The 26,229-nt window shown below is 35.5% G+C and overlaps 1 protein-coding gene across 1 annotated transcript in view; it reads right to left on the bottom strand.

Moving 5' to 3' along the window:
* The window catches only part of LOC144447974 (sodium- and chloride-dependent taurine transporter-like), a 36,120-nt gene extending 10,518 nt beyond the window's left edge, over nt 1-25,602 (bottom strand). The window contains exons 1-9 of the mRNA XM_078138099.1: nt 25,551-25,602; nt 21,587-21,865; nt 4,190-4,321; nt 3,696-3,933; nt 3,240-3,372; nt 2,595-2,729; nt 2,292-2,395; nt 1,604-1,728; nt 1,337-1,449 (exon numbers count right to left, since the gene is read on the bottom strand). Of these exons, the coding sequence (XP_077994225.1) occupies nt 1,337-1,449; nt 1,604-1,728; nt 2,292-2,395; nt 2,595-2,729; nt 3,240-3,372; nt 3,696-3,933; nt 4,190-4,321; nt 21,587-21,800 (1,194 nt within the window). The 5' untranslated portion in view covers nt 21,801-21,865; nt 25,551-25,602. The remainder of the gene's footprint in view (nt 1-1,336; nt 1,450-1,603; nt 1,729-2,291; nt 2,396-2,594; nt 2,730-3,239; nt 3,373-3,695; nt 3,934-4,189; nt 4,322-21,586; nt 21,866-25,550) is intronic.
* Between the last annotated feature and the right edge of the window lie 627 nt (nt 25,603-26,229).

Below are 26,229 nucleotides of genomic sequence, written 5' to 3'. Positions count from 1 at the left end.
AAGACTTTGATCTCTCAATTTGAATTCATAATATGAATTAATAAACTTTTTGAAGGCCATCACCAGATTTTTATTTTAAAGTTCTCGAAATAGAATAGCAAGCATTCTACAAGCCTAGTTAGTAGTTTTTAAGACACTTTAGTCTTAGTTAGCAGTATCTGACAATGAATTTACTTTACATAAGGAGTGTGCTCTGTACAGCTGAGATCTATACCTGGTTTACCATGCTTCTAATAACACCAAAATGTAAAACTTGCACCAGAAATATGACTACATCTTCTAATTCTAATGACAATAATCTATATGGGGTACAGCGATTTAAAGATGTTCCATAGCCTTCAAGGTCCCTACACAAATAAAACTTGCACCTTCTCACATGGCAAATATACCCTAAAGTTGTGTAAAAAATAACATTACCATTGTGGAAAGGCGTGCATTTGTATTTGTAATAATTGTTCTCAGGAAGCATGAACTTCCAATTTTATTTAAAGTGTCTTGGTAAATAGCCATCAAGATGTTCATCAGCAAGGCTTGTATTTTATTTTTTAGAACCACAACCAACTCATTTCAATGTTGTAACTAATATTGTGTGTGTGTGTGTGTGTGTGTGTGTGTGTGTGTGTGTGTGTGTGTGTGTGTGTGTGTGTGTGTGTGTGTGTGTGTGTGCGCGTGCGTGCGTGTGCGTGCGTGCATAAGCATGTCCATATATTAGTGCGTGTGCATTGGTGTACATTTCTGCATGTGTAGCAATAACAATTACTGTATATGCAATTTTAATGAGTTGATTATTTTGACAAGTAGTCTTTCTGTCTTAATACTAGGTAACCAATCTCTTGGTGGTAATTCCATGTAATCAACAATCCATTTGGATCAAGTGTATCCCGCCATACATTCTTGCATGATAAAAACACCACAGTGAACCAGTGAAAACTGTCATCCGAAAACAGCATCTTTTTGTTCACATTACCAAACAAATCTGACGACTCCACGGATGTGATATATCTCACTTTAACGGAAGTCACTGCTTAGAAGTTTAACATCTTTATTTCTATGGTGATAGTCTGTGTAATTTTCATTTGAAAGTGTTGAATAAAATGTCAGAGTGCACTGCAAGCAGTTTGAATTTAGCAAATACATCCATATCAAAATTTACATCAAGTTTGAATTGTATTTGAATAGCTTGGTGGTTGAAATAGACAAAAAAAAATACAAAAATTGTTAGTGAGCATTTTTCATCAAAATCACGCAATTATGCAACTTTCAAGTTTGCCCAAAAAGTTTGAAGGGTGAAAGGAAAAATCTCCCAGATTGATAGTTTCATTTGTTTGAATAATACCTCGCTGTCGAGTCCCAGCAAAATCACCATAAAGAAGAACAATATGGACCACAGCGGGGCGACGGGCATCTCTGCGATTGCAGCCGGGTATGCGATAAATGCCAGACCTGGACCTGTATAAGATTCAATAATATAAAGATGTCATTTCTGATTGTCTGAACTGTGTATAGGTCTACACCCTATTGTGTCAGTCCGCTATAATGCTTATCAAGATCTTATATAAGTTTGGCGTTAGTGATAAAAGTTGCTGACAATAATGTTACATACCTGATTTTGCGACATCCCCAACTGGAACGTCGTATTTGTTGGCCATGAAACCCAGCACAGAAAATATAACAAAACCACCCCAAATACTGGTACCACTATTAAAGCAGGCAAAGGTTATACAGTCCCTGTAAATAGACAAGATTTATTTCAGTAAAAAAAATGACAGGTTTTATTTATATTCATTGTCTAGTTAAAATTATTTGATTTGCTGCTCAACGGAATTTGTTTAGTTGTAAGACACATCTAAATCTGAAGTGCCTTCAACTGTTTCCAGTAAAGACGTGGACTGTTTTAAAGGAGAAAGCCATTCCAGAAAAGAAAGTTGTCTGGAGGTGCCGCTGGGTTTTGGAGAACCAGTTAATGATTGACATCATGTTACATGCTCTTGCTAAGAAAGTGAACAAATTCAAATTTATTCCTAATTCATTGTTCTAATGTAGGTCCAAGTGCTGAACATATATTGCCTCACGAGTCACCCCCCCCCCCCCCTTTCAACCTTGCATTGCAGCAATCCCTATACAACTTTTCTTATGAAATAATGAAATGTAATACAAGTCTCTGTACTTCCAACATAATGTGTCACACGTTATTAATCTTATTCAGTTGTTTACTTTCCCTGTTTGGAATAGTGGAGTTACAACCACACTTCTAGTCATAAATACAAGAATCAATGTAATGTCTTGTTTACCTGTAGAAATTATTTTTGAATTTGTTGTAACTTCCCAATGCTATCAACGTACCAAGACCAATGGAATAGGAGAAGAAGATCTGGGTGCCGGCATCGATCCATACCTACACAATGGAAATGTTCACAATAGTTAATGAGAAATATTTGATATAGTATAAAGTGTTGCCATAGTTATCAACTGAAATGCAGCAAATGACTCAAATTATGTTTTGGACTCATAATGACTAGACCCCTTATGTCACTCATATTTTCCTTCATTAAACAAAGAAAAATATTGGGAAGTGATATCTAAACGTTACTTACTTGACTGTCTTGTAATCTTTTAAGGTCTGGCTTCAAATAGAAGATAATACCGTCTATTGCTCCTTCCAGTGTGACAGCACGGATAAAGAGGATGAACAGAAGGACATATGGGAATGTAGCAGTGAAGTATACAACCTAAGAATCAGGAAAAAAAGTACAGTCTCAAATTAAAATATGCACAAGACAATTTATACACATTCAAACAAACACTACAGAGTTGAGTTTCATTTTTCTGGCTGTTCATCACAACACTACTCATCAGTGGCATTGGTTCTGCAGTGGTTAATGTAAAACTCACTTGAAGGTAATTCAAATAATGAGAGTCAAAAGGGTTTAATAGTCAAAATCTCACAGAAATTATTTATATTTAAATGTTCTAGTTGAAAAGTGATAAAATAATAAACAGTGTTGCAATGTATCTCAACTTGGTTAAGATTTCCTAGTCTGTAAGATATGACATGGTGTGACACCGGGTGTGACACAATGTCAGCTGATTACTTCATATCAAGTGATTAGTTGAGAGTGTGGACACCACTTTTCATATCTTACAGATTAAAGAATTCCAAGATGCTAGACTTCAAAGACGATTGTTTTTTGTAGTCATGATAGCAAATTTATGAAAATACATTCAATCATTTTTCTTACCCTGCCTGTTGAGCGTACTCCTTTGAATACACACAGGTATACAAGAATCCAAGCGCCAACAAGGGCTATACACATCTCCCAGTTTACGGTTCCCATTTCGTGTAAACCATCAGACAGTTTTAGAGTTTTTCTCCTGACAACGAAAACACAGTCTCATCAGTTTTCTATTTTCTTTTCAGAAAAGAGAATTATTTACAAAAAGACACTTCTATCAAACTGCTTGTGGAGCAACTCAAGTCTCACAAAAAAGTTGCTATTTTTTTCCTGCTACCAATGTTATAATTTCTACAGATATCATTTACATATCTGATTCCTTTTGGAGCAGCTACTCTCAATGTAAGTAAATTTTAATTTGGTTTTCTGCTAACAAAATTACATAATGTAAAGAAACCACTATTGATACCCAGGGTCTCAAGAAACTACTTAAATCTTAAGAAGAAAAAAAAAAGAACTTACTCCCAAAACTCGACGATTGAAGGTACTGGTTCACCAGTAAAGTTATATGTGGTGTTTGTAGCATTCTTGTTGACTATATAGTCATCTACACATCGTTCAGTGTTCCACTCGTGGCCACATGTGTTCCATGGTAGTTCAGATCGGAACGATAGAAACATGTAATATAATGCCCAAGCCAGGATTACAACATAGTAGATGTTTAACCATTGTACAATAATGGTATTAGCAACACCAATACCTAGAAAATAATTAGGAAGTTTTAGTAAAATACAAAATATTAGGCCAAAAAAAAGAATGTTTCTGGTCAGGACAGTTTGTCTAAAATGTTTCGACAGCACTTATTTTTCTTTTCTTTTGAAATTGTAAAATTTATGGAAAGTAATGATGATGCGAAAGTATAATTTACCAGGAAATCCTGTCGTTAAATATCTCACGCCAAGCATCACATTAGAGCGCCCTCTATGGCAGTGTTAATAATTTCTTTCTTTTCTTACCTTGGAAAATTGGACAGAGCCTCCATGCAGTGATACCACCTTGACTCATGAACTGACCAAGCCCAACTTCAAGAAGCAAGAGAGGGGCTCCAGCACCCAACAACATCACAAAGTATGGAACAAGGAAGGCACCTAAAATATGACAAGGAAAAAGAAAAGTAAAGATTAATGTCTGTCTGAAGACTATGTTATGTATATATAGTATAAGAAAGTGTATCAACAATTTCAACTTGCGTAAATCAGTAGAAATTTATTTACCAAGAAAAGTATGCATTTAATGCTTACATGGGTGAAAATAAAAGTTACACAGCATACATTGAAAGTGATTGTATCCCAATTCAACCCTGAATAAACAATATATACAATATTATGTTGTGTACATTGAAAAACAGAAGCAGGTGGTACGATCAGCTGTTACATTTTGTACAAATCAACACTGTTCATTTTAAGGTCAGTTAAGACATTTGATCAACATATTTGTCCTCTTTTTCTTGTCCTCCTCCTTAGTGAAATATGATCCTTATATGACATCAACAGATCAATCTCTCAATAAAATTCTGTTTATCCACTTTCATAATAAACTATGTTGAACTTTACAAGTTACTGATCCCTTGGGCAGTGCTAGGAATTCATATGAATTAAAAATGTATGAAATGCTCGCCAAGAGTCTGAACCTAGAGACTAAAGGTCAATAAAGGCCCAGTGCACTTTGCAAGCTACAAAACAGTTTCCTCAAAAACAAATTGTTCTGGCATTCCATCACTCCAATAACCTCCAATTAACTCATGTTATGCCAATATGTGTGTGTAGAGTGTTTACTTAGCTATACAAAACTACTATCCCTCTTGTTTTTCTTTTAACAGACTTTACTTGCATTCTCTACCAGTACATTTGAATACATAACTTGCATGGTTTTCTGCTCAAAAGAATTTCCTTTAGCATCAACCCTATGCACGTTTTCACACATACTTCCACAAGTAACTGTAACATACGAAAATTTCCTTAAATTATGGGAGTGACTCTTGAATTTCACTTCTTAACACTTTTCTTTTCAAAATGAAAATCAAGACAGTCAGATTTCTCTAAAAGGTGTCTTAGAAAGTACCTAGCCAAGACGATGCAAATATCCGAACTACAATGAAACACCACACCTATGGGTGATTGATAGACTTTCACTATTTATTCAAAGTAGTATTTTCAACACAAAAGTTGCATGTTTTTTGAATATTCAGCTTTAGTTTCCTATGGGTGTCGACTACAAAACTGTTCGAGAGTAAAATTGCATTTATGAGATACTCTTGTTTTCTTGCATCTTACAATGACACTGCAATGCCAAATATCCAAGGCCATACAAAGTAATTGACCTATACACCACAACAGACAAACAAAGCACACAACCAGGACAACACTTTGCATATATTATATACTACACAACAAAAGCTCCTTGACGCCATATAAATTATTCCAACATGTCACACCATTTACGAGTGTCAACTCTTTCATGCAAGCCTGAGAAATGTCGCTAAGGTCAGTACAAATTTAGATCATAAATAACAAGGCCATTTTAGGACACAAGCAACGTTACAATTATGGTCACAGGAGCACAGACATTGGAATAGATAGACGGGGCAAATTTAGGACAAGCATCGCTTCTTCAGTTACTAAATTACCTACGTACAAACAAACAAACAACAAGTCATCATCATACTACAATAACTTGAAGACCATTTTCTGACACTTGAGACATATTTGAAAACAACCTGTGGCCACTTGATAGTCAACATGACACTGGGAATGTTGCAGGATGACCTTAAAAGTAATTAGTATGCTTGTCAACTATCATTAGGTTCCATTCATTGACTTTATAGTCATGGACACCTTGTGTCATGCTGAATCATAGTTGGTTACCATGGCAACATCACATGCATCATTCTCAATCATAGTCACCTGATTGGCAGTACAGCAGTCAATGACAAGTCATTGAACCATCACATTTTACCATAGTAACAACATTAGCTTTCACAATTTTTTTTTCTTCATATTTTTGTTTGATCTTGCAAGTTTTGAAAATAATAGAGAGTTGAAGGGTTTCACTTGAATATTGGCACACCTAGCTCTCTGAAAATTGATATGGGAATATTCATAGAATATATAGGTGGGTGGATTCACTATATTTATTCATTGTGTATGAAAGGTGAGTGATATGCAAATACAAAGTAAACACACTCAATGGAACAATGTTTGTAGTTGTTAGAGCCCTAGGCAATATTGGTCACCAGGTATTCTTACCTGGACACCTTCATTCCTGAAACCTTTGCAGGATTTGCTCTTTTTACCATGCAAAAAAACCCTTGTCTCCTTTTATTTTAGATTTCAAAAGTATTTAAGTAGCACTATCAAACTGTTAGAAAACTGTATATCAAGTATATTTGGATTGTTGTTAGGATAAATCTTTCTTTCTTTGTAATAAGAATCAGCAACTGAGCAGTGATGATGCAATATCTCACACGATATCATCCAAACTTTGTTTTGCCTACATCTGTAACAATTCATTTTACTTCTTGCGTATCTTGTACGGCTAAAACTTCAACTGCACCTTTCTATTTGCTTAGTGCAACTACTAACCTATTATACAAAACCTATTCACATGAATTGGCATGTTTCCAATGACACACTTAGGTCTTGCTGCATTGTGTGATTTTGTACTTGGGGAGTATAGAGGTCTCATCATTGTGTGTGAAAGTACACTTTATGAGCACTGAAGTCTCAATGTTTTCTCTGTGAGGGGAGAGACTCCAATGGTGGTGTTCTTCAGCTATCAAGTTCTCTTTTACAACTAACTAACAACCAATCATATACCTATTATCCCACTTCCTGGGGGATTCTTGCCTACAATCCATGTTGTCCTGTTCTACCGTGACATTACACACCTGACTTGGAAGAAGTACAATGCGGACAATGTTTAGTACATTACTGTCCATTCTCTCTGTTTGATACAAATCATGCAGAAACCAACAGTTTCTTTTTTTATTTCTGCATGACTGATCAAACAGAGAGTGTGAGCAGTAATGTACTAAACACTGTCCATGTATCATTACACACCCAAATTTAGTACAAGTAATGGGGACACAGAAACATCTTTGAATGTCCTAACACTATATTCAGACATTATGCATTTTACTATCCATGTTTTAAATCATGTTCTAAACTGACGTACATGAAAATCTAAACAGAAATCATTTTATTTGTTCATGACATTGCTTTCCTTTATGTACACTACACGAGTCCCTCAATATAAATGGAACAGTCCATTCCAACCCATTACAAATGGTATGATCCATCCTTTCACTTGATAGCATGCATCTGATGGCAATAAAGCATTGCTATTTTTAAGAAAAACTTCTCCACTTGGAGTTAACTATCACCAAGTTATTCAAGGAATGGAGTAGGGAAAGTTCACTGCATTCCATGCATGAATGAAGAGTTCCGGCAGTTAAAAATTGAACCTACTACCATGGAAAACGTTCTATTTGCATGGATATTTTGAATCAACACACTCAAAAAATATTCAGTGTGAATTTTCCTAAGGGTTTCCCTTTCACAAAAATTTGAAACAAATTTCCTACACTTTTTGAACTATAGAGGGTGCTATATACTATTGAGGAATGTGGAACTAGGCAACCTTACAGTTGTTTCATTACATGTCTATGGGTGTGACAACATCCATCATGTCTTGTACACAAACAACCAGTGAAAATACAGCCACATCTGTCATGATTATTTTTCACATCATTCTTTGACAAATTATACATGGAATGAACTGCATTCACTATGTGTTATTGTTATGGTTAAGCAATTGATTTAAAACAATGATCAACATATAACCATATGACACAATACATACCAAACTACAATACAAAATACCATACTTGCATTTCAATAAAAGTTTAAAACGCTAAACATGCCAAGTCAACTGTTTATTTGTTTATATCGCATTCTTTTTTTTTGTTGGTATTTTTCTTTGTCTTTGATTTGTTTTTCTCAATGTTCAGTCTGGGGTCATGGATGAAACTTTTGTAACTTGTGCATTTCTCTACTGCCGTTGTCAAAATCAACATTCATTTCTAACTAGTGAATACTGTTTCTGGGTTTGTGATTTCCAATTTCTAATGTGTGTATATTTTTCCCTGGATCTGTCATTTCCATCAATTTCAATATCTAACTGTATATTTATCTGAGACCAGAGATTGCCATACTAACTAAGGACTCCCCTTCCCTTGCTCCTTTCATTGTTAAAATGGAGGCCCATATGCCAACAGTAGCAAATACATAACCTGTCTAGATTTAACTTCTACATTTGCAACCAAAATCATAGCATAAAACACATTGACAGGTTTTCAACTTTAAATGTTTATATGGAGAGAGAATTCTTTCATTCTCTTATTTGTGTAAAAGCCTTTTCAAGAACACCAAAACATGAGAGAAGTTTACTAGAGTTCCTCCTTTCTCTATTTGTGTAAAAGTCTTTTCAAGAACATCAAAACATGAGAGAAGTTTACTAGAGTTCCTCCTTTCTCTATTTGTGTAAAAGTCTTTTCAAGAACATCAAAACATGAGAGAAGTTTACTAGAGTTCCTCCTTTCTCTATTTGTGTAAAAAATCTTTACAAGAACACTGAGCAGTTCAGAACTTTTATGGCTCACAGACCAGTGATGACCAGTACAAACTGGATCTAACCACCTCAAAGCAAACACCGGCCCCTAAACAAGTAATTTGCATATTGCTTCCCTCGATCGATGTAACCTCTATTCCACTAAAGGAAATTCCTTCTCATTGCAAAGTTTTACTTCTCAGGTGATGCATGACCCCAAGGCCAATTGTATTGTATGTAAATCAGTCTCTCTATAGATTGGGTATGGGATCACTGATTGCGCAAAAAACCTAGCAGGTACTTTTGTTTACTTTTTAAGTGAAAGTACTTTTAAAATCTAAACCCCTTCAGACATGCTTTTAGTCCGAATTCAGCTTTATAGTAAACATATCAGAAACACAGTTATTACTTTTCTTAATTTACAGGAGAGTGGCGATAATTGCCTTTTTCTTTTGAAGAAGTCCTCAGCTGAACATCAAGAACAAACTTCTTTTTTTCTCACACCCACCCTGTTTACAACACCACACAATGTACCTTTGCATTTATTGAAGCAAACAACCCCTTCCCAGCCTAGTAAATCTCTATGAGGTCATTTGCCTTTCCAAGTTTTTTTCAGAAATGAAAAAGTTCAATAAATTAAAAGAATCATTAATTATCAGTGGCATTGCACATCCCATCCCCTTACCTCCCAACTTGACTATCTGGCTCAACTGACTGTTCAACCATTTGCCAAGATTCTTATCTACTGATAGCACAACAAAACATTTGACTTGATTCCTTAGTTTTCCTAAACTTCACATAATCAGTTTCAATTTCTCTATCTTGTACCTCCTTTAGTTTTCAACAGGTGTTAATTAGTGAAGACGGCTTAGTAAATCTCTGAAAATCACTAGTTTTTAATTAAAATTATTTACTGTTCACTGAAGTTGACACAACACAAATAACTTAATGTTACAATATTACAACACAAAGCACATTAAAACCACCTGTGTTAACATATCTGGAATAATCTGAAGAAACATGATAATTTCTTCTAAATCCAACAGCTGAGCGAAAAACCAACAACTTATGGTGATGCATACAAATTGAAAACCAAGACAAGCATGTAGTTACACACCTTGTTATAACTACTACACACATACTTGTATATTTAGCAAAGAACTGTATGCATACACATGTACTAGTGCATGCTGGTATATGTCAGTTCTCCTCTCTCCAAATTCTTTCTTTCATACTATCGATCTACAGCTTACACAAGTAATTATATTACGTGTATCTGGTACCATTTGTTATGCATACTGTTACTGGGAATGTACATGTATCCAGGTAAACCATAAACAAATAACAAATCCGAGGCTATTATTCTCTAGGTCACACTTTACAGCCATTATACCCCAATATTTCATCACTAAATACCATCTTCTAAAACCAAAGAACTGAAAAGATATCTGATAACCAAAAGGTGTATCACACTGAAATGTTAACAAATATGTCAACACTATAAAAACCATGCTGGAAAAGAGACATGAATGCTATCCAGACATATTCCTTAAATTTTAAGAGTAGACATCACCTCATCTTATGTTGCATAATATCACATGTTTTATGTATACTTTCAGACATTCTTTGTACAAGTAATCAGCACTATTTGGAATGTATAATCTTTCACACCTGTACAACAGTTCAGAGTAAACCAAGTCACACAAATTTCAGAGATTACTTCTAGTCTGCAAGATGTGCCACACTCGGCCACCACATCGTCGCAAACCACATCCTGTTTTACGACAACGTTCTTAACAAGCCTCCCACAGGCCAGCACTCATTAGAAGAAACCTGAACAACAAAATGTCCATTGAAAATTATGAAAAAGGAAACTTGTCTCTTAAAAATGAATAAACAGCAAAATTTGTCTTTCTATTTGTGCTTTTAATTAGGGGTAGAGGTGTAGTGGAATCTACTATACGGTTTCTGTTACGGAAATTTCAATATTTTTTTTTTGCAATGTAATTGATCATTATAAATAATCATTTTAGAACTGTACTCGCCATATTGTTACATTTTTTGCAAAAAGTGAATACAATATGTGTAATTGTGAAGAGAAGGAAGTTGTACAATTGTTAATCATTTTCCAACAAACAAAATTTGAAATGTACTGGTTACATACAATGACAAGACAGTGTGGAAAGTACACTTTCAATAAGAGTATGATATAATTGCAATAAAATACTGTACTATACCCCCTGTAACAAAGTGGTACGTCGTAGACTACTGTACATTTCAATAGGAGAGATCATAGCATGTCTATTCATCTATGGTCTATTGTCCCTACAGGGTCAGGTCTTTGTGAAGACACTGTAGGCAAAAACTCTCAATGTACATGTAAGTTGAGAACTGGTAACCATGTCATGCTCCAGTGCTTGCTCTATGCAAAATACTAGTCAGTGGAGATCTATTGACATAGTCAGCATTAGACAACACCCGACTTATTTGTAACTCAAAAATTCTAGGTCCATTGAGCAAGTTACATAGAACTAATCCTGCCATGGCCATTACCTTTTATAAATGGATTTCACCTGAAGATGGTTTTTAGAATTGACAAAGATTCATAAAATGTGGGATTGAGACTTTTGTAAGAAGAGAAATCTGGTAATGATTTCGTGGAGTAGACATAGTTATGAAGTGTCAAATTCATTGTTTTTGATAAAAGAGCACGATGTAGATAACATTTGCCAAAGTTTCCTGTTTTTACCTGGAAAGGGTGCTGCACCAATGACATCTCCACCCCCACCTCCACCCCCACCCCCACATCTTAGCAAAAACTCGCTAATTCAGCTTGTTAGACAAGATGAAATGCAATTAGCACCAAATCTGTTTTATTTTACCCTGAACAATGTATAATAATGTGTAAGTGTAAATAATAAACAATAATTAACATTAAAGCTAATTGACTCAGGACAGTGGCTAGTTCCTGAATCTTTCCAACTACTTTGCCTAGTTAATTCATGGACTGTAACATTATGTGTTGTTTAGCCATTATCAGGCTTCTTATTAATCTTAAATTAAGGAGTGCTGGCTGATAGCATGGCAAGAATGTCTGTATCAGTCTATTTTGATGCCATGCCTACCCACTTGGGTCAAGCATCCTACATCTGCATGACCTCTTTAAAATTTGACCTTTCTCCAAACCCCTTCTTACTGCATCATGCTGAACATTGAAACTCAATCAATGACTCAGCCTAGTGTTATCTGTTACGTAACCATCCTGAATTCACTAAAATGGCTTTACTCTCTTCAATGCTGGCAGCCACTCTTACAGTGTACTTTGTGCTTCTGAAAAGTGTCTGACAATGTGAAATATTTGACTTGAGATGGTCAAACATTGGAGTGGAGGAATTTTCTAACTTCTTTGTACACAATGCCATGTATTAATGGCTTCTTTTGTTACTTACAGCCCACACAATATATTGAACAATGATCAATAGTCGTTAACCACTATTACTTTCATGTGATGCCACATACCAAACTTTAGAACTGACTGATATGTAAATTTCATTTAGGATAAACTTATATGCAAGATATGTAGTTTGTATGTATGTATGTGTGTGTGTGTGTGTGTGTGTGTGTGTGTGTATGTATGTGTGTGTATATGTGTGTGTGTGTATGTATGTATGTATGTGTGTATGTATGTATGTATGTGTGTATATGTGTGTGTATGTGTGTGTATGTATGTGTGTATGTATGTGTGTATGTATGTATGTATGTATGTATGCATGCATGTGTGTGTACATGTGTATGACATACATGCATACATACATGTATGTATGTGTGTGTATGTGTGTATGTATGTATGTATGTATGTATGTATGTATGTATGTATGTATGTGTTTGTTTATGTTGTGTGTATGTTGTATGAAAGTTTGTGTATTGCATGTACATCATACATACATGCAAGTGTCAGTGTGTGCGTGCGTGCATGCATGCATGCATGCATGCATGTTGGTTTTGACCTTTGCAACCTTTACATGTATCAAACTTTGCCACATTACTAAGAGAGGAGAGGGGGTGTGAGGTGAACTCTCCTTTCTTTCTATGTACAGTAATTCTACCACTTAATGTGTAGTGCTTAGAACTACAAGAGAGAGGAATCTAAACATAACTAACTTTTGAGACAAAACGAAGACAAATAACTTCGAAAAACTCTGGAAATGGATGTTTGGCAGATATCAATATCCAAGGTGTACATGTACAAATTGGGCATTGACAAGTTGTTTTATTCAAACTACACATGTAGACACAATCTGCTGACCCTAACACACCTCTTGCACAGAGCAAAGTTTTGTGCCTCTGCTCTACCTACACACTACCCAATATACTGTATTCAAAGTGCTAAAATGCAATAACACACCTCAGTTTTTACATAACACTATTATAACTAGTCAAGCAAAAGACTAACCCTTTCAAAACAAACACTAAAAGGTTTTGTGTAATCATGGGAAAACAGGCACATGTTCCAAACAATTTGTTTTTTACTTTCAACACACTGAATACAAACTGTACATCAATGAATTTGCTATTTGTTATACACTTTTTCATTCACACCAACACAACAGCTGTCTTATTGATAACTGTACATGAATGTTTTCATAGGTGTCTGTACCTTTTACAATTTGAATCTATCTTTGCTCTTTCTTTCTCATCGAACCAGACACATTTACGCAAAAATATTTGTTTCATTGACTAACCTTTATAGAAACTACCTGAAGTGAACTGAATATCGTCAACACCCAGTACTGATTGCCATGTATGCACACAGCTAAACTTGTAACTGTAGGAATCCCTGTCAGTATATTTTCTTGAAAACCTAATCTAACAAGGTTGAAGGAGAGAACTTACAAACTCATCATGGGCATACATGTACAATTAGTCAATTTGACATGCTACTGACAAACAGCAATTACTTGCAATATACAAAACTTTACTATGGCCCATACATTGTATATGGGGACACCATACCCTGTTTTTCCATCATTGTGGCCAAAAATTTTTTTTTTATTGTTTTATCATTGGGCCACAAGTGTTTATAAAGACACACACCCACGCATGCACGCACACACACACACACACACACACACACACCTACATTGTGCATGCACAGGTGCGCAAGTACATATTTACACAAATACACAGCCACTGAAATACACTCATGAAGTGAATGCCTATATAGTTTATTCTGAAGAACACTTGAACTATGAACCACTTCAGACATCTTATGTCACAAATAATACTATTTCAATTTTTTTTCTTTGTGAGCCATCAACTTTTATGTTTACATTGCACCTTCTGAACTGATTAAATTACATAAATCAATTTGTCATGTCAACACTTTATGCTAAATTTATTTATTTTACCTCAAAGTTCTGTCACCAGACTCTAAATACACCTTAGACAAAAGCGTGGTTAATACAGTACCTCCTCCTGTACATTGTCATGTACATATACTTGAACATCATACTGCACACAACTATATGCTAAGGTTGGAGGGCTAAATCTTGAACCCGGCTTTAAATTTGTGGTAACACTTTGTGGTAATTTCAGCCTTCATCAATGGTTAAGGACACAACAATGGGATTCATGATAATTACGCCTAGAAAGACTTCCCAAGCTAAAACCTTGGTTACATTCATTTGACCATCTTTCACCAGGTTCCTTCCTGAGGTCATTCTTTGCCGAATACACTACAGAAGGTCACTCGTGGAATTCAAAACCAGTCATTCATAGCAGGCCTACACAATTCATACATTTATCAATGCGATCACATAAAAAAAGACAGTTGTGGTTCACAGTCATCAAGCTCTAGACCTGCAGGACAGGTATTTAGGCCACATTTTAGTCTCACTGCATACATTACCTCCCCTCTCAGACCCTCGCCACATTGACTAGGTAAACAGTCACACTTTAGAATCACCTGTGTCTGATTCTGAAGTATCTGACAATGACAAACACTCTAGTCATATGTGTGTGTGCATTGGGGTGGAAATCTGGTGAGCAGAAATTGAAATTGCCACACCTTAAAAACCACACATCAACTGATTTCTATAGACTATGTTACCAATTAAAGATTGCCATTTCTAGCCACAACCTTAAAATACAGGTCCTTGCATGCACTATTGTGTTCAATTCTTCTGCAAGAACTTTTAGAAAAGAATTTCACTTCTTGGGCAATATTTGAAGTCCATAACATGACTGAGAATGAAGCCAATTTCAAGAAACAGTCTTCTCTTCACAGGAAAGAGTATAGCTGCAAGGTTATCTAACACATTTACTACAAACGTTGGGCATTTATTTTTCCCCCCCCCCCCTCTTTTTAAAAATTAAAACACTCCATGAGTGACCATGTAAGGAGGGCACATATTCCAGATTAGTAGTGATTATACTGCATAGCCAAGGACATCTACGTGTACATGTCAAGTCACAAGTAATGAATAAATTATGGGATAGAGTAACAGAAGTAACATTCAATAGAATGCATGACAAACAATGTACTTATTTATCATCTCCCCACTGGTCAAAATTGATGACACACACAGGTACTTTGCTCTAGCCTCTCGGATGACTTTAGGGATTCCATGACCTGCTAGAGAGAGACATGTACCTTTCTAGTTAGTGATGTATGACAACCTCTCTAACTCAAGGACAGACTGAGACAAGTCAAGGACAGCTTCATAACTCAGATAACATTGGTTTGACCTCCACACAGCTAAACTCAGTTTGGACTATCTACATCTAGATATTGAAATAATCTACTTCCATGCTTCTATTTACAACCATGCCTTCGTATCATGCTTTCTACAAAGTATGCAAATTACAGTCAGAATTGCTACAACTTGTAAAGTGAATACACTGTATCCAAAGTGAAATTTCACAAATGTATCAAACTACAAATTCAATTTTTTCCCCACTCTAAATCTCACATTTCTCATTAGCAAAGCTGTTACACAGTGTATTGTTTTAGTTTCAACTTATTTCAATAACATGATTATTTTTACTAACAGCAGCTGGTTACAGATTTACAGTAATTCGGAGTAAATCACGTTTTTTACTTTTAATACAGGAAGAACTGGCTATTGAATGCATGATATCATGTGACTATGCAAATTAACCTATTCATATGTAAATTAGTACACAGGGGATATTAATATAACATTACTGCCATGTGTAATTTCTATTATTATGAGAATCTGGCATGTTTTAACATGAGTATAAACCATTGGAGAGATTATTTTAATTAACACTGACTTACAACTGATGACCCCGGGTCGAATGAGTTATATACAATGCAATGTTATTACTAATACTGACTCCGATATCCTAGAGAAGACCATCTCTTCATTCATGAATTAACTTTTCCTTTAAATTAGTCATTTTATTGACCTCTGTGATTCACACCATTGGGAGATCTTGGACATTAAGCAATGAATCACACATGGAGAACTGTCTTCTAGAAATTAATAATGCCTTCCCCATCATGCCTTCCCCTCGTGTTCAACATCATTAGAAGGGCCTCAAATATTGTGGCCAACCACAGCCATGCTAACGTGAATATCTTGCCCATCTCTAGAACCTTGCTCCCGCCTATCCCTTTTACCATGGATAACATTCCAACGAAACCACAGGAATTTAAACAATTTTTTTATTCCAACTCAAATCAAAATCTCTATCAGTTGATGAGGGCAAAGTGAAAATACACTATCACATTAAAAATCTTTGGCAAACTGGCTTCAGTACACAGTATGTTTAAGATATTTTGGTCATTTTAACCCAGAGCCCCAAGTTACTGTTTATTTACATTGTACACTGTACATCCAGGTCAAATGATATACATGTACTATCTAACCCTAAACTGTGTCAGGACACCATAGCCTAGTTTTTTTTTTGTGTTTACAATCAATTTAATATCAAACTTACAGTATAGTATTTGTTGTATCACTGCTGTTAATTTTTGACAGGCTGGTGTCTTTGCGTGGGCGTGTGACCAACCATGCATCCATTCCAGTGAGTGTACATATTACAGTACCCACACCTAACTACAACATGCACAATATGGTATGGTATGACATCACATCACATGTCAGGTCAGGCCCCTTTCATGTGCAGGCAATACATTTGTAACTACAGCCATCAATCCACAAGGGAAGGCACTCGGCTAAAACCACCTCTGCTGAGAAAGAGGAGCAATTCGTACCTCGCCATAGTTACCAAATCAACAATGAAACTACCTACACTGCCTATGCAGACATGCTAGTAGTACATCTAATGGTATGTAGTTTTATCAACTAGAGATAAGGAGACATCAAATCCAACTAAGATGATAAGAAAAGTTGGTATAAAGCCAATCGAAATGATAAGACCATAGTACTAGGGTATCAAACACTTTATATAAATACTTGACTGTAATTATGATATCCTTACAAACTCAGAAGATAACAGTGACACTGTTGACAAACACAAACTCTTGTCATTCCTTATCTCAACACAAGCATATATACTTCTCTTTCTCTGGCGCCAAAATTATACAAAACATTTGAACACTTTGGTTTTATTGCTTTGAATCATACACACTTGGCTAGATCTCTTGCTGTGAACTGTATAGTCCCAGAAACTGTATATTTTCCTGTACAAGATTTATCGTACTATTTCACTGCAAACTTACAACTTATTTCAGATGACTTTTCTGTCACATTTAAGGATTATTTTCACTTCATATTTTACACCTGATAGTGGCAAATCATGCAAAAATGAAACATTTCAATTCCTCCTCATACAGTAACCATACAAACCAGGAAACAAAACAAACATATGACCGTCCATATTTTAGTTTTACATCTACTCCTGCGTACAAAGACCACATGGCATGTTTCCAACATAATAACATTAGGAAATGACAAACTTGCAACGAACAACCAAACACGTGGTCATCAGCTCTCGTGGAATTTTCCATTTCCACTTCACAAATTTGAGCATTCGACAGCCACAGATGAAATAGTGTGAAACACACAGACACTCTCACCTTTGTAGAACAAGTACACTCAGACAGGCTCAAATAAGGAGACAGTTCATGACAAGGGGACGCGATAAGAACAATAAAACATTGACCATATTTATCAACTTCTGGGCAGGTCATGTATCTACCCATTGCATATTGGAGGTGATAGACCCAAACCCTGAAATTATTTATCTGTGTTCGGGTTTCAACATAAATACAAACTATGAAATTAATTTCCTACTGACAAAGAAAGATCTGTTTGGTTCACACACATTCATAAATTAATGTGAACACAGAACATGACATATTCAAGCAATCCCACAGTTCAAACACAGGTGAGGATAAGAACTTTTAACGGCGTTGATTGATCCATGGTAATGTACAATGTAGCGAATGAAAGCCAACTCATACATTCAAACCAAATATTCTCCATTCCGACAAGCGTACACTTGGTAAAAGAAACTCCCTAAAGTTTACAAAGTAATCCCATCTTTGTAAAGAAATCCTGTAATAATCAAATGTTTTTTGTCCTTCTAGTGCAGTACTACTTGCTGGACCTGTATGAACAAGTTTTAACAACCTGGAGAATGATTATAATACAAGGTGATCTCTCTCCCCATGTGACCCAAATATTTGACTAGTTACCATAAACCACCAAGTTTACATTAAACTGTACTTTCTTCACAAACTTACTTTGTAAATGCAAATGGCATACTCCAGTTATGACCCAAGAATTTTCATGAATATCTTATACAACACTGATGAAAAGTTTTACACAAAACATCACGTTTCTAGCTAACAAGTTCTTGAGCTCCAATCTATCACACAAGACCATATAAAAAACAAACAACGCATGACTTGACAAAACTATTTTACATTTTACAGGGACCACTCCCACTTCAACTTTACCATATTAGATGATAACATGCCTGTAATATTTGACATCTTGTGATGGGAACACACAGGGCAATGTACTACCATTCACATTTATCAGTAACAAATATTGCCCAACAAACAAGACCCAAGTAAACACTACACACACTACTTCACCTTGACACTACAGTTTATGGAACCAGTAAGTCCGAGAACTTTCAACACAAGACAATAACCCTTCCTTCCTCTTTAACATTTTTTATCCAGGGTGAAATTCCAAGGTTTTAAATAATAGACACCCAATAAAGGAAATTAGTTTTTCTTTTTATGTTGATGTATGATTAAACTATATTGATGAAAGAAAATGGGAAACACAAAATTTGATATATGATCGACTTTAGCTCTGTATCTTTGTCACAACATGCTGTTGCCAAGTTGTTTACAAACTTAGTACATCTAGGTGGACTGGCTGGGAGGTCATAACACAACAAAAACTTGGGCTGGTTCCAAACCTTTTTTGTTGTTGTCACTTTGTTGAAAACAGTTTTGGTCACAAACAATTCTCACAAATTGAGGCCATTCATAACTTCCAACTTAGGGGTGCTCAGAAACCACATAGCAATAGTTCAATGTCTAAACACGACACTTGCAAATGCCCTTACATTTATTCATCAGATCTATTTTTCCCAGCAATGAACCAATCGCTTTCCCAAATGATCCAAATATGGTATTCATTATTGTAATAAATAGTTATTACATACTAAATTACAATATAAATTGAACTGACCCTTTCAACTTCAGTTTCTGTCCATATTTTGTATAAATTTTCTCAATGTTTATGTCAAACCACAGTGCAGCTGAAGTTAAAAGTGTCGTTCTACTTTCAATTTCATATGAAATCTTTAAAAATGAGAAATTTCAGTCAAAAATCTCTCAAAAATAAGAAATATTGACGTACATAATTTTGTAAACATGATATGCAATGAACACAACACAGTTCAAAATAAACAACAACAAACAACACTTGGCTATCCTGAGGCCAACTTTCATGTTGAAAACATTAATATAACGGGGAATAGTGCATAATTTCTACTTTTCACTAATTCTAGCTCTGGTCGTAAAACAAAATTCGCATAAAACATGTTACATATGTCAGACAAGTGTACGCCTACTGAACGTGGAAAATTCCGTAGCGATCGTTTTAGAAAGCGAGATCTGCGCAGTCTCGTGTTTATGATTATGTTATGCACTTGTCATATTTGACCCTTCACCTTTATTAGTCATGTCGTGTAGCTAACTTTTCCATGGAATGACAGAGTAATCAGTCTCAACAAAACTGAGCCTTTGAGAGACGACATGTTTTACGCCCTACAATGCGACTTTCAATAGAAATTAGGCATGCAAATACCCGGGGAACATTGAAAAGACCGTTGTCAGCCAGTGAACAATGCAACGGCCATAGATATCTGGGTTTGACGCGCTCTACGAGTGTGAAGCTACCATCATATTCATATTCATATTCACTTTCAAAAGTTGACCTCTAGCTCAATGTGAATATGATGATAGCTTCACACGTTCATCATCAGATTCGAAGTCTTCCGAATGGGTACGAACAAGCGTTCGGGCCGCGGCAAATCACATAAATCCTTCATTGGCAGGTTGAAATCATGTGATTGTAGTTACTTTTCACTTGATTTGCGTGGATTTGCCAGAGTATCCAATTTGCACCATGAATTATTGTTGTCATATAAAAAACTAATTTGGATGTTTAGTATGCCTTTCCCATATCTTTGAAAATGAAATATCAATATTTGAATGTACAAAAAACCTGTGTGAGTAATGTAATAAAATACGGCTTGGCTGGGTGTGTTTTGATTTCCCGAAGTGTCGCTATCTTTGAAACCCTACTTAACACTTACACTGGTGAAATGGTGTTGTCAAGACCACAATTATCACAATGTAGTTCCCTTGATCGGGGAGGGTCAACGCAATCGATTGTAAAAATTATGGTCCATGACAACAATAATTCATGGTGCAAATTGGATACTCTGGCAAAAATGAGAAGAAAGCATGCAAATCCACGCAAATCAAGTGAAAAGTAACTACAATCACATGATTTCAACCTGCCAATGAAGGATTTATGTGATTTGCCGAACGCTTGTTCGTACCCATTCGGAAGACTTCGAATCTGATGATGAACGTGTGAAGCTATCATCATATTCACATTGAGCTAGAGGTCAACTTTTGAAAGTGAATATGAATATGAATATGATGGTAGCTTCACACTCGTCGCGCTCTCACAATAAAATTGACCATGTCCCAGTATAAGGGAAAGAGAAAGCGCGAAAAAGGCCGGTTTCATGAAAAAGAAACAGGTTGTTTCGTTTGACACTAAAATTTATACAGACGAAAGAGACGAAACCCGAAACATTGTGTCGTAAATCAACCAGAGCTGTAGAGACCGGCTAAATGATGCCCCGGCCGGCAAAATGCAAATCGCGTTAGCCAAGTATGTACATACCGGAAAGGGGAGTGTATTTTTTACATCCCACTTATCAAAAAGGTCAACTTTTGCAACGAAAAATATCATTAACTGTGAACATGTGCATATTAACCCTACAGGTACACAAATGTTTGGCTATTTTGGTAACCGTGTAAATAGTGCGAAAAAAATCGACAGGCCGCATGCTTTTCGCCCCACGTGATCCCAGATTACATGAAAAGCGAATGTATTCCAGTCATCGATCTAAAATTCCCAAATAACTGACTCTCTTCAGCTGATGCACAAAATTCCGCTTGGAAACTATACATTACGAAGAAGTGTTCTTACCTCCACCGTTTTTGTAGCATAGATATGGGAATCTCCAAATATTTCCTAAACCGACAGAGAAACCAATCAAAGCGAGAACGAAGTCAGCTTTTCCAACCCACTGTTCACGCTCTTCTTCCTTTGGCACATCATCTTCCTGTTTTTCTTCGTCAGTTGTGTGGCCGTCCATTTTGTCTTCAATGTAGACATCGGTATGTTTCGTTGAAGTCTCCATGTTTTTATTTTCTTCTAGAGTGTTTCTGTACTGTCGCTATCGCCCTGTTCACGAGGCATGTGCTACTACAACAAAGACAGACACTGTGTATACTATTATGCTAATTTATGTTTCGCGGGTTTCGGATCATTCCATTTTAGCGAGGTAAGAGGGTCGTAAAGAGTGTAAATTAAGCGACATATTTTGCATCGTATTTTAAGAATTTCCCTATTATTTTACCTTATTTTTGATAAAACTTAGTCAACTTAACGGAATGTTGTAATTTCAATGATATATTTGACTCAAATCCTCGTGTGAACTTCAGCTTATAAATTGGGGTCCCTGCAGAATGTCCAGTGAAAGTACATCGGTAAAAGTGGACTCACAAGGCCACTTTCTGAATGAAAATATATTTCCAGGTTTGTATGATTAATAATGTTAACATTTAGTGGCCTTTTCACAGAAGGTTGTTCCGTTCAAAAAGTTTTGTTTACATACACATCACTGCTATAAAATTATCGAACTTCTTTTTTTGAAATCATTATGTTATTTTCCAACTCATGGAATTAATACCAACCTTTAAATAGTCAAATCCTGTATTTATTTCATAGTTGTGAATTGTAAAATATTACTTTTTCTTTCATAACGGTATAGTTGAAACAAAATCAAAACAGTGTAATACAGTGTGTAATCTGTACAAACTTTTGTATTGCCAGCAATTTGAATTTGACGTGAAAATTAGTATATTTTAAAAGTTTGAACATCTCAATATGTAGTACATAAAAGAAATACATAAAGTTGATATAATTCTAATGTACCCTACACATTTTTCACACAGATTTGAATATTTGCCTTTAGATATTTTTAAAATAAAAATCCATATTGTCTGTAAGATATAAAATGTCTTATTATGGGGATAAACGAAAAGGGAATATTTTTGTCACGTGTTAGATTTGTTCTCTTTTTCTTGCTACAGAATATACTAAATTCGGTTAATTCGTTATTTTCGTAAAAATCGAATTCCGTACAATTAATTGAGCGCGTTCACTTTCACTATCAGCTATATCGTGTGTGCATGCCCAGAAAATCCTTACAAATTGTCCTAATTTGCATATTCTATAATGTATTAGTCTAGGAGCGCCTTACTTTCCTCCGTGTGATGGAAATTTCCCGCTACCAGGCATGCTTGGCATTCTGCCACGACTAGCACATCAATGACACTAAATACATTACCAATATGTTTATTAGTAACGCGCCGAGGATTTAGCCTGTGACGTCAGGTTTTATGTTCATATTTGTTCAGTCATTTTATCGCGTATGATAAGAATTATACAGAGGAAGTTTACTAGATTTTAGTCATCTAAAGTTTGTGGTCGTTGCTCCTCCGATCGAACACGTGGATTTATATGCCGGGTACTAGGTATGGATGGGCGGTGCCCTGCCGTGGCCATGACACTTTCTTTTGATATACGTGTATACCGCGTATACCGTTACATGCGATTTGTCAACATTGCATAGGTCAATGCAGGCTTTTGGCGGGAAACTTACAATTTGGTTTTGGTTTATGTAAAGCGCCCTTTGTTTTGGATTTGTAAAGAATGCGCGGTTGGCCTTTCAGAGTGTGGTATGGAATGTGGTGAGCACAATAGACAAGGTGTTTGAACGCTAGCTTTTTATGGCCCATATTTTGTCAATTATATTGATACAATGATACCAAATATAATATTATAGTCACGATATATATAACTGCATAAGTTTATACCAAAGTTGTAAGTTTTACCAGCCTTTTCGTAATTCTATCGATAACATTAACAATTTATTGCAATGTTATTTAGCAGTATTCCGTTGTCCATCAATGGTTCTCACGATTTTCAGTATGGATATGGTCTCACACGTTGTACTTCTAAGCCGGATGTACCCTTATCTCATTAAATGTCGGTATTTTTTAAAAGTTAAATATCTCTAACTATTCGTTTGTCTTGAATTTTGTGTGTTTACACGGTTCATTCATTATCGAATTGTGGTGTGGTTTTTGTGGTGCTTGTCCATCCGTATCCAAGGTTACGACATCGCCTTGATAAATCGGTGCACCACATGAATGATAGCATTGATACATGTAATTTGATAGTACTGTGCTTTCGTTAGTTACCTCGTATTACGAGATATATTTGTACATGTATTATAAGTCTACACGTACACCGTACACGTGTCACCGCGCACCGGCACCGTAGTTTGGATATCAACATGAGTAGATGTATAAATCGTAAAGATACCATACAGGGACTAGACTAGTGTCATCGAGTACCTACGTACCTTTTGAAAGATGGGATTATATATATATATATATATATATATATATATATATATATATATATATATATATATATATATATATATATATATATATATATATATATATATATATATATACTGTATATTAAAGTGTCTCAGGAGAGGACAGTGCTCGATGCAATGTTATTATATTAGCAGAGCAGTATACTGAGACCAACAATAAGGATGTTGTAAGTCGTTACTCAGAAGTTTCACGCTTCCTGATGATCGCTGAGGAAGCACGAAATTCCGAGTAACGACTCATACCATTCGTATGAAGTTTAAGTTTATATAATATATATATATATATATATATATATATATATATATATATATATATATATATATATATAATAATATTGAATAATATATATATATATATATATATATATATATATATATATATATATTATTCAATTTAACTTTTGTTCCAATACAACTTGAAAGTTGAAAATTTTACCTGAAATTAACAAAAGTTAAATTGAATACTATGGTTTATCAACATAGATGAATTTCCATTTGAATATATTTATATATATAGGTTGGTGCAATACTTAGTAAGATATTATTGGGGAGCTGTATTTCCCATTTAATTAACAGTGATTATCAGACTATACAATCCAATGAAGAAATACAAAATTAGAATATTATTGTTGATGTCGGTGTCAATCGTTCTTGAATCTTGGAAGAAACATCCTCATTTCAGTTGTATAGGTAAATTGTCATGAATATAGAAATTCTCTATTTTTAGTTTGACAATCAATGACTATGACTTGACACCCCGGTGTGGTTTTACAGATCGACTTGGGACTGCAATTTGCTTGGTAATACTATTAAATGACCTTGTGACGAAAGGCTTGATTACCCAGACGACTGAAAAATACACATATCACACATACACTAACAGTCAACCCGCAAGTATTCTGACGTCACATATCACACTGACAGTCAAACCCATTCATCAGAAATAAGACAGCGAAATTCTAAGCATCTCAAATTTATAATTACGATATAGCTATTTACTAAAATCCAATAAAACCATAACGATTTATTAAATGTCATAACACATTGACCTTATCAAAATATATTTATAGCTTATTAATTCTAGATTAATAACAACAATATCATAATAGTTTGGTTAGTGAAATAAAACAGTCATAAAGTCAGACTTGACAACGTCTCCGATAAACATTACAGTATAAGAGAGAATGAAACGAACAGTGTTCATTAGACTGTCGACAGTCGCTCGCGCCTTTTTTTTCCTGTTTTATCTAAACTTAAGTCGTCGCCGCGCTCCGATCCGGCGCAACACTACTATAATCGCATGTTGATATCTCGGGATAAACGTAGGAAAAAAGGCGCGAGCGACTGTCGACAGTCAAAGTGTTCATATATAGCTGTGAATGTAAATTTACTGCCCCACCCCTTTTTGTTACTTACAACAAAGTTTGTCTTTCCAAGCTTTCTTGCAGTATTACATGTAATGTATACCTCCATTTTGTTGTTTCAGATCTTCCGAGTTCATGACTTTTATATCTTAGCAAGTACCCCACCCCACCCCATCCCTATCCCTTCCCCAAGATTTGACATTTCCTCTGATTCATGTCATTTCTTGGTATCACTACTTCTGCATAGTTTGCAGATAAGTTTCATTCGTCAGTGCCGATATCCTCTGCAGCGACCCTGGGTTTGGAGGTCGCAGTTGTTGAAATGTTTCACTTCCCATGACGTAACGCGTAGAGGAAAACAACGGGAAAACACTAGGTCTAGAACGTGTGCGCGAACTCAGGACACGGGTGATATTTTACGAGTGATAGCATAGTGTAATATCATATCATCGTGACGATTTCTCATTTAGTGTGAACTTAAGATGACCAACGCTATAGTTTTTTTTCCACTGCATAAAAATCTCAACAATTGCTTGTTTACATACTCCAGTGTTTCGCCGGTCACGTCGGCCTAGAAAAAATTGTTTGGTTCCGGTTACCCGACCCCACCTAGTTTTTCACTGCAGACCCTACTCTTTTCCAACTTATTGCAGGAAAACATAGTAAAATCGCTAAAATTGTGAAGTCTCACGAGAAATAGGGGATGCGGAAACTGACATCGACTTAAAAAG

Source organism: Glandiceps talaboti, chromosome 17 (genome assembly GCF_964340395.1).
Source record: "Glandiceps talaboti chromosome 17, keGlaTala1.1, whole genome shotgun sequence".
NCBI lineage: Eukaryota > Metazoa > Hemichordata > Enteropneusta > Spengelidae > Glandiceps > Glandiceps talaboti.
Note: the sequence above shows the minus strand (reverse complement) of the source record. Positions and strands in the feature narration are given on the sequence as shown.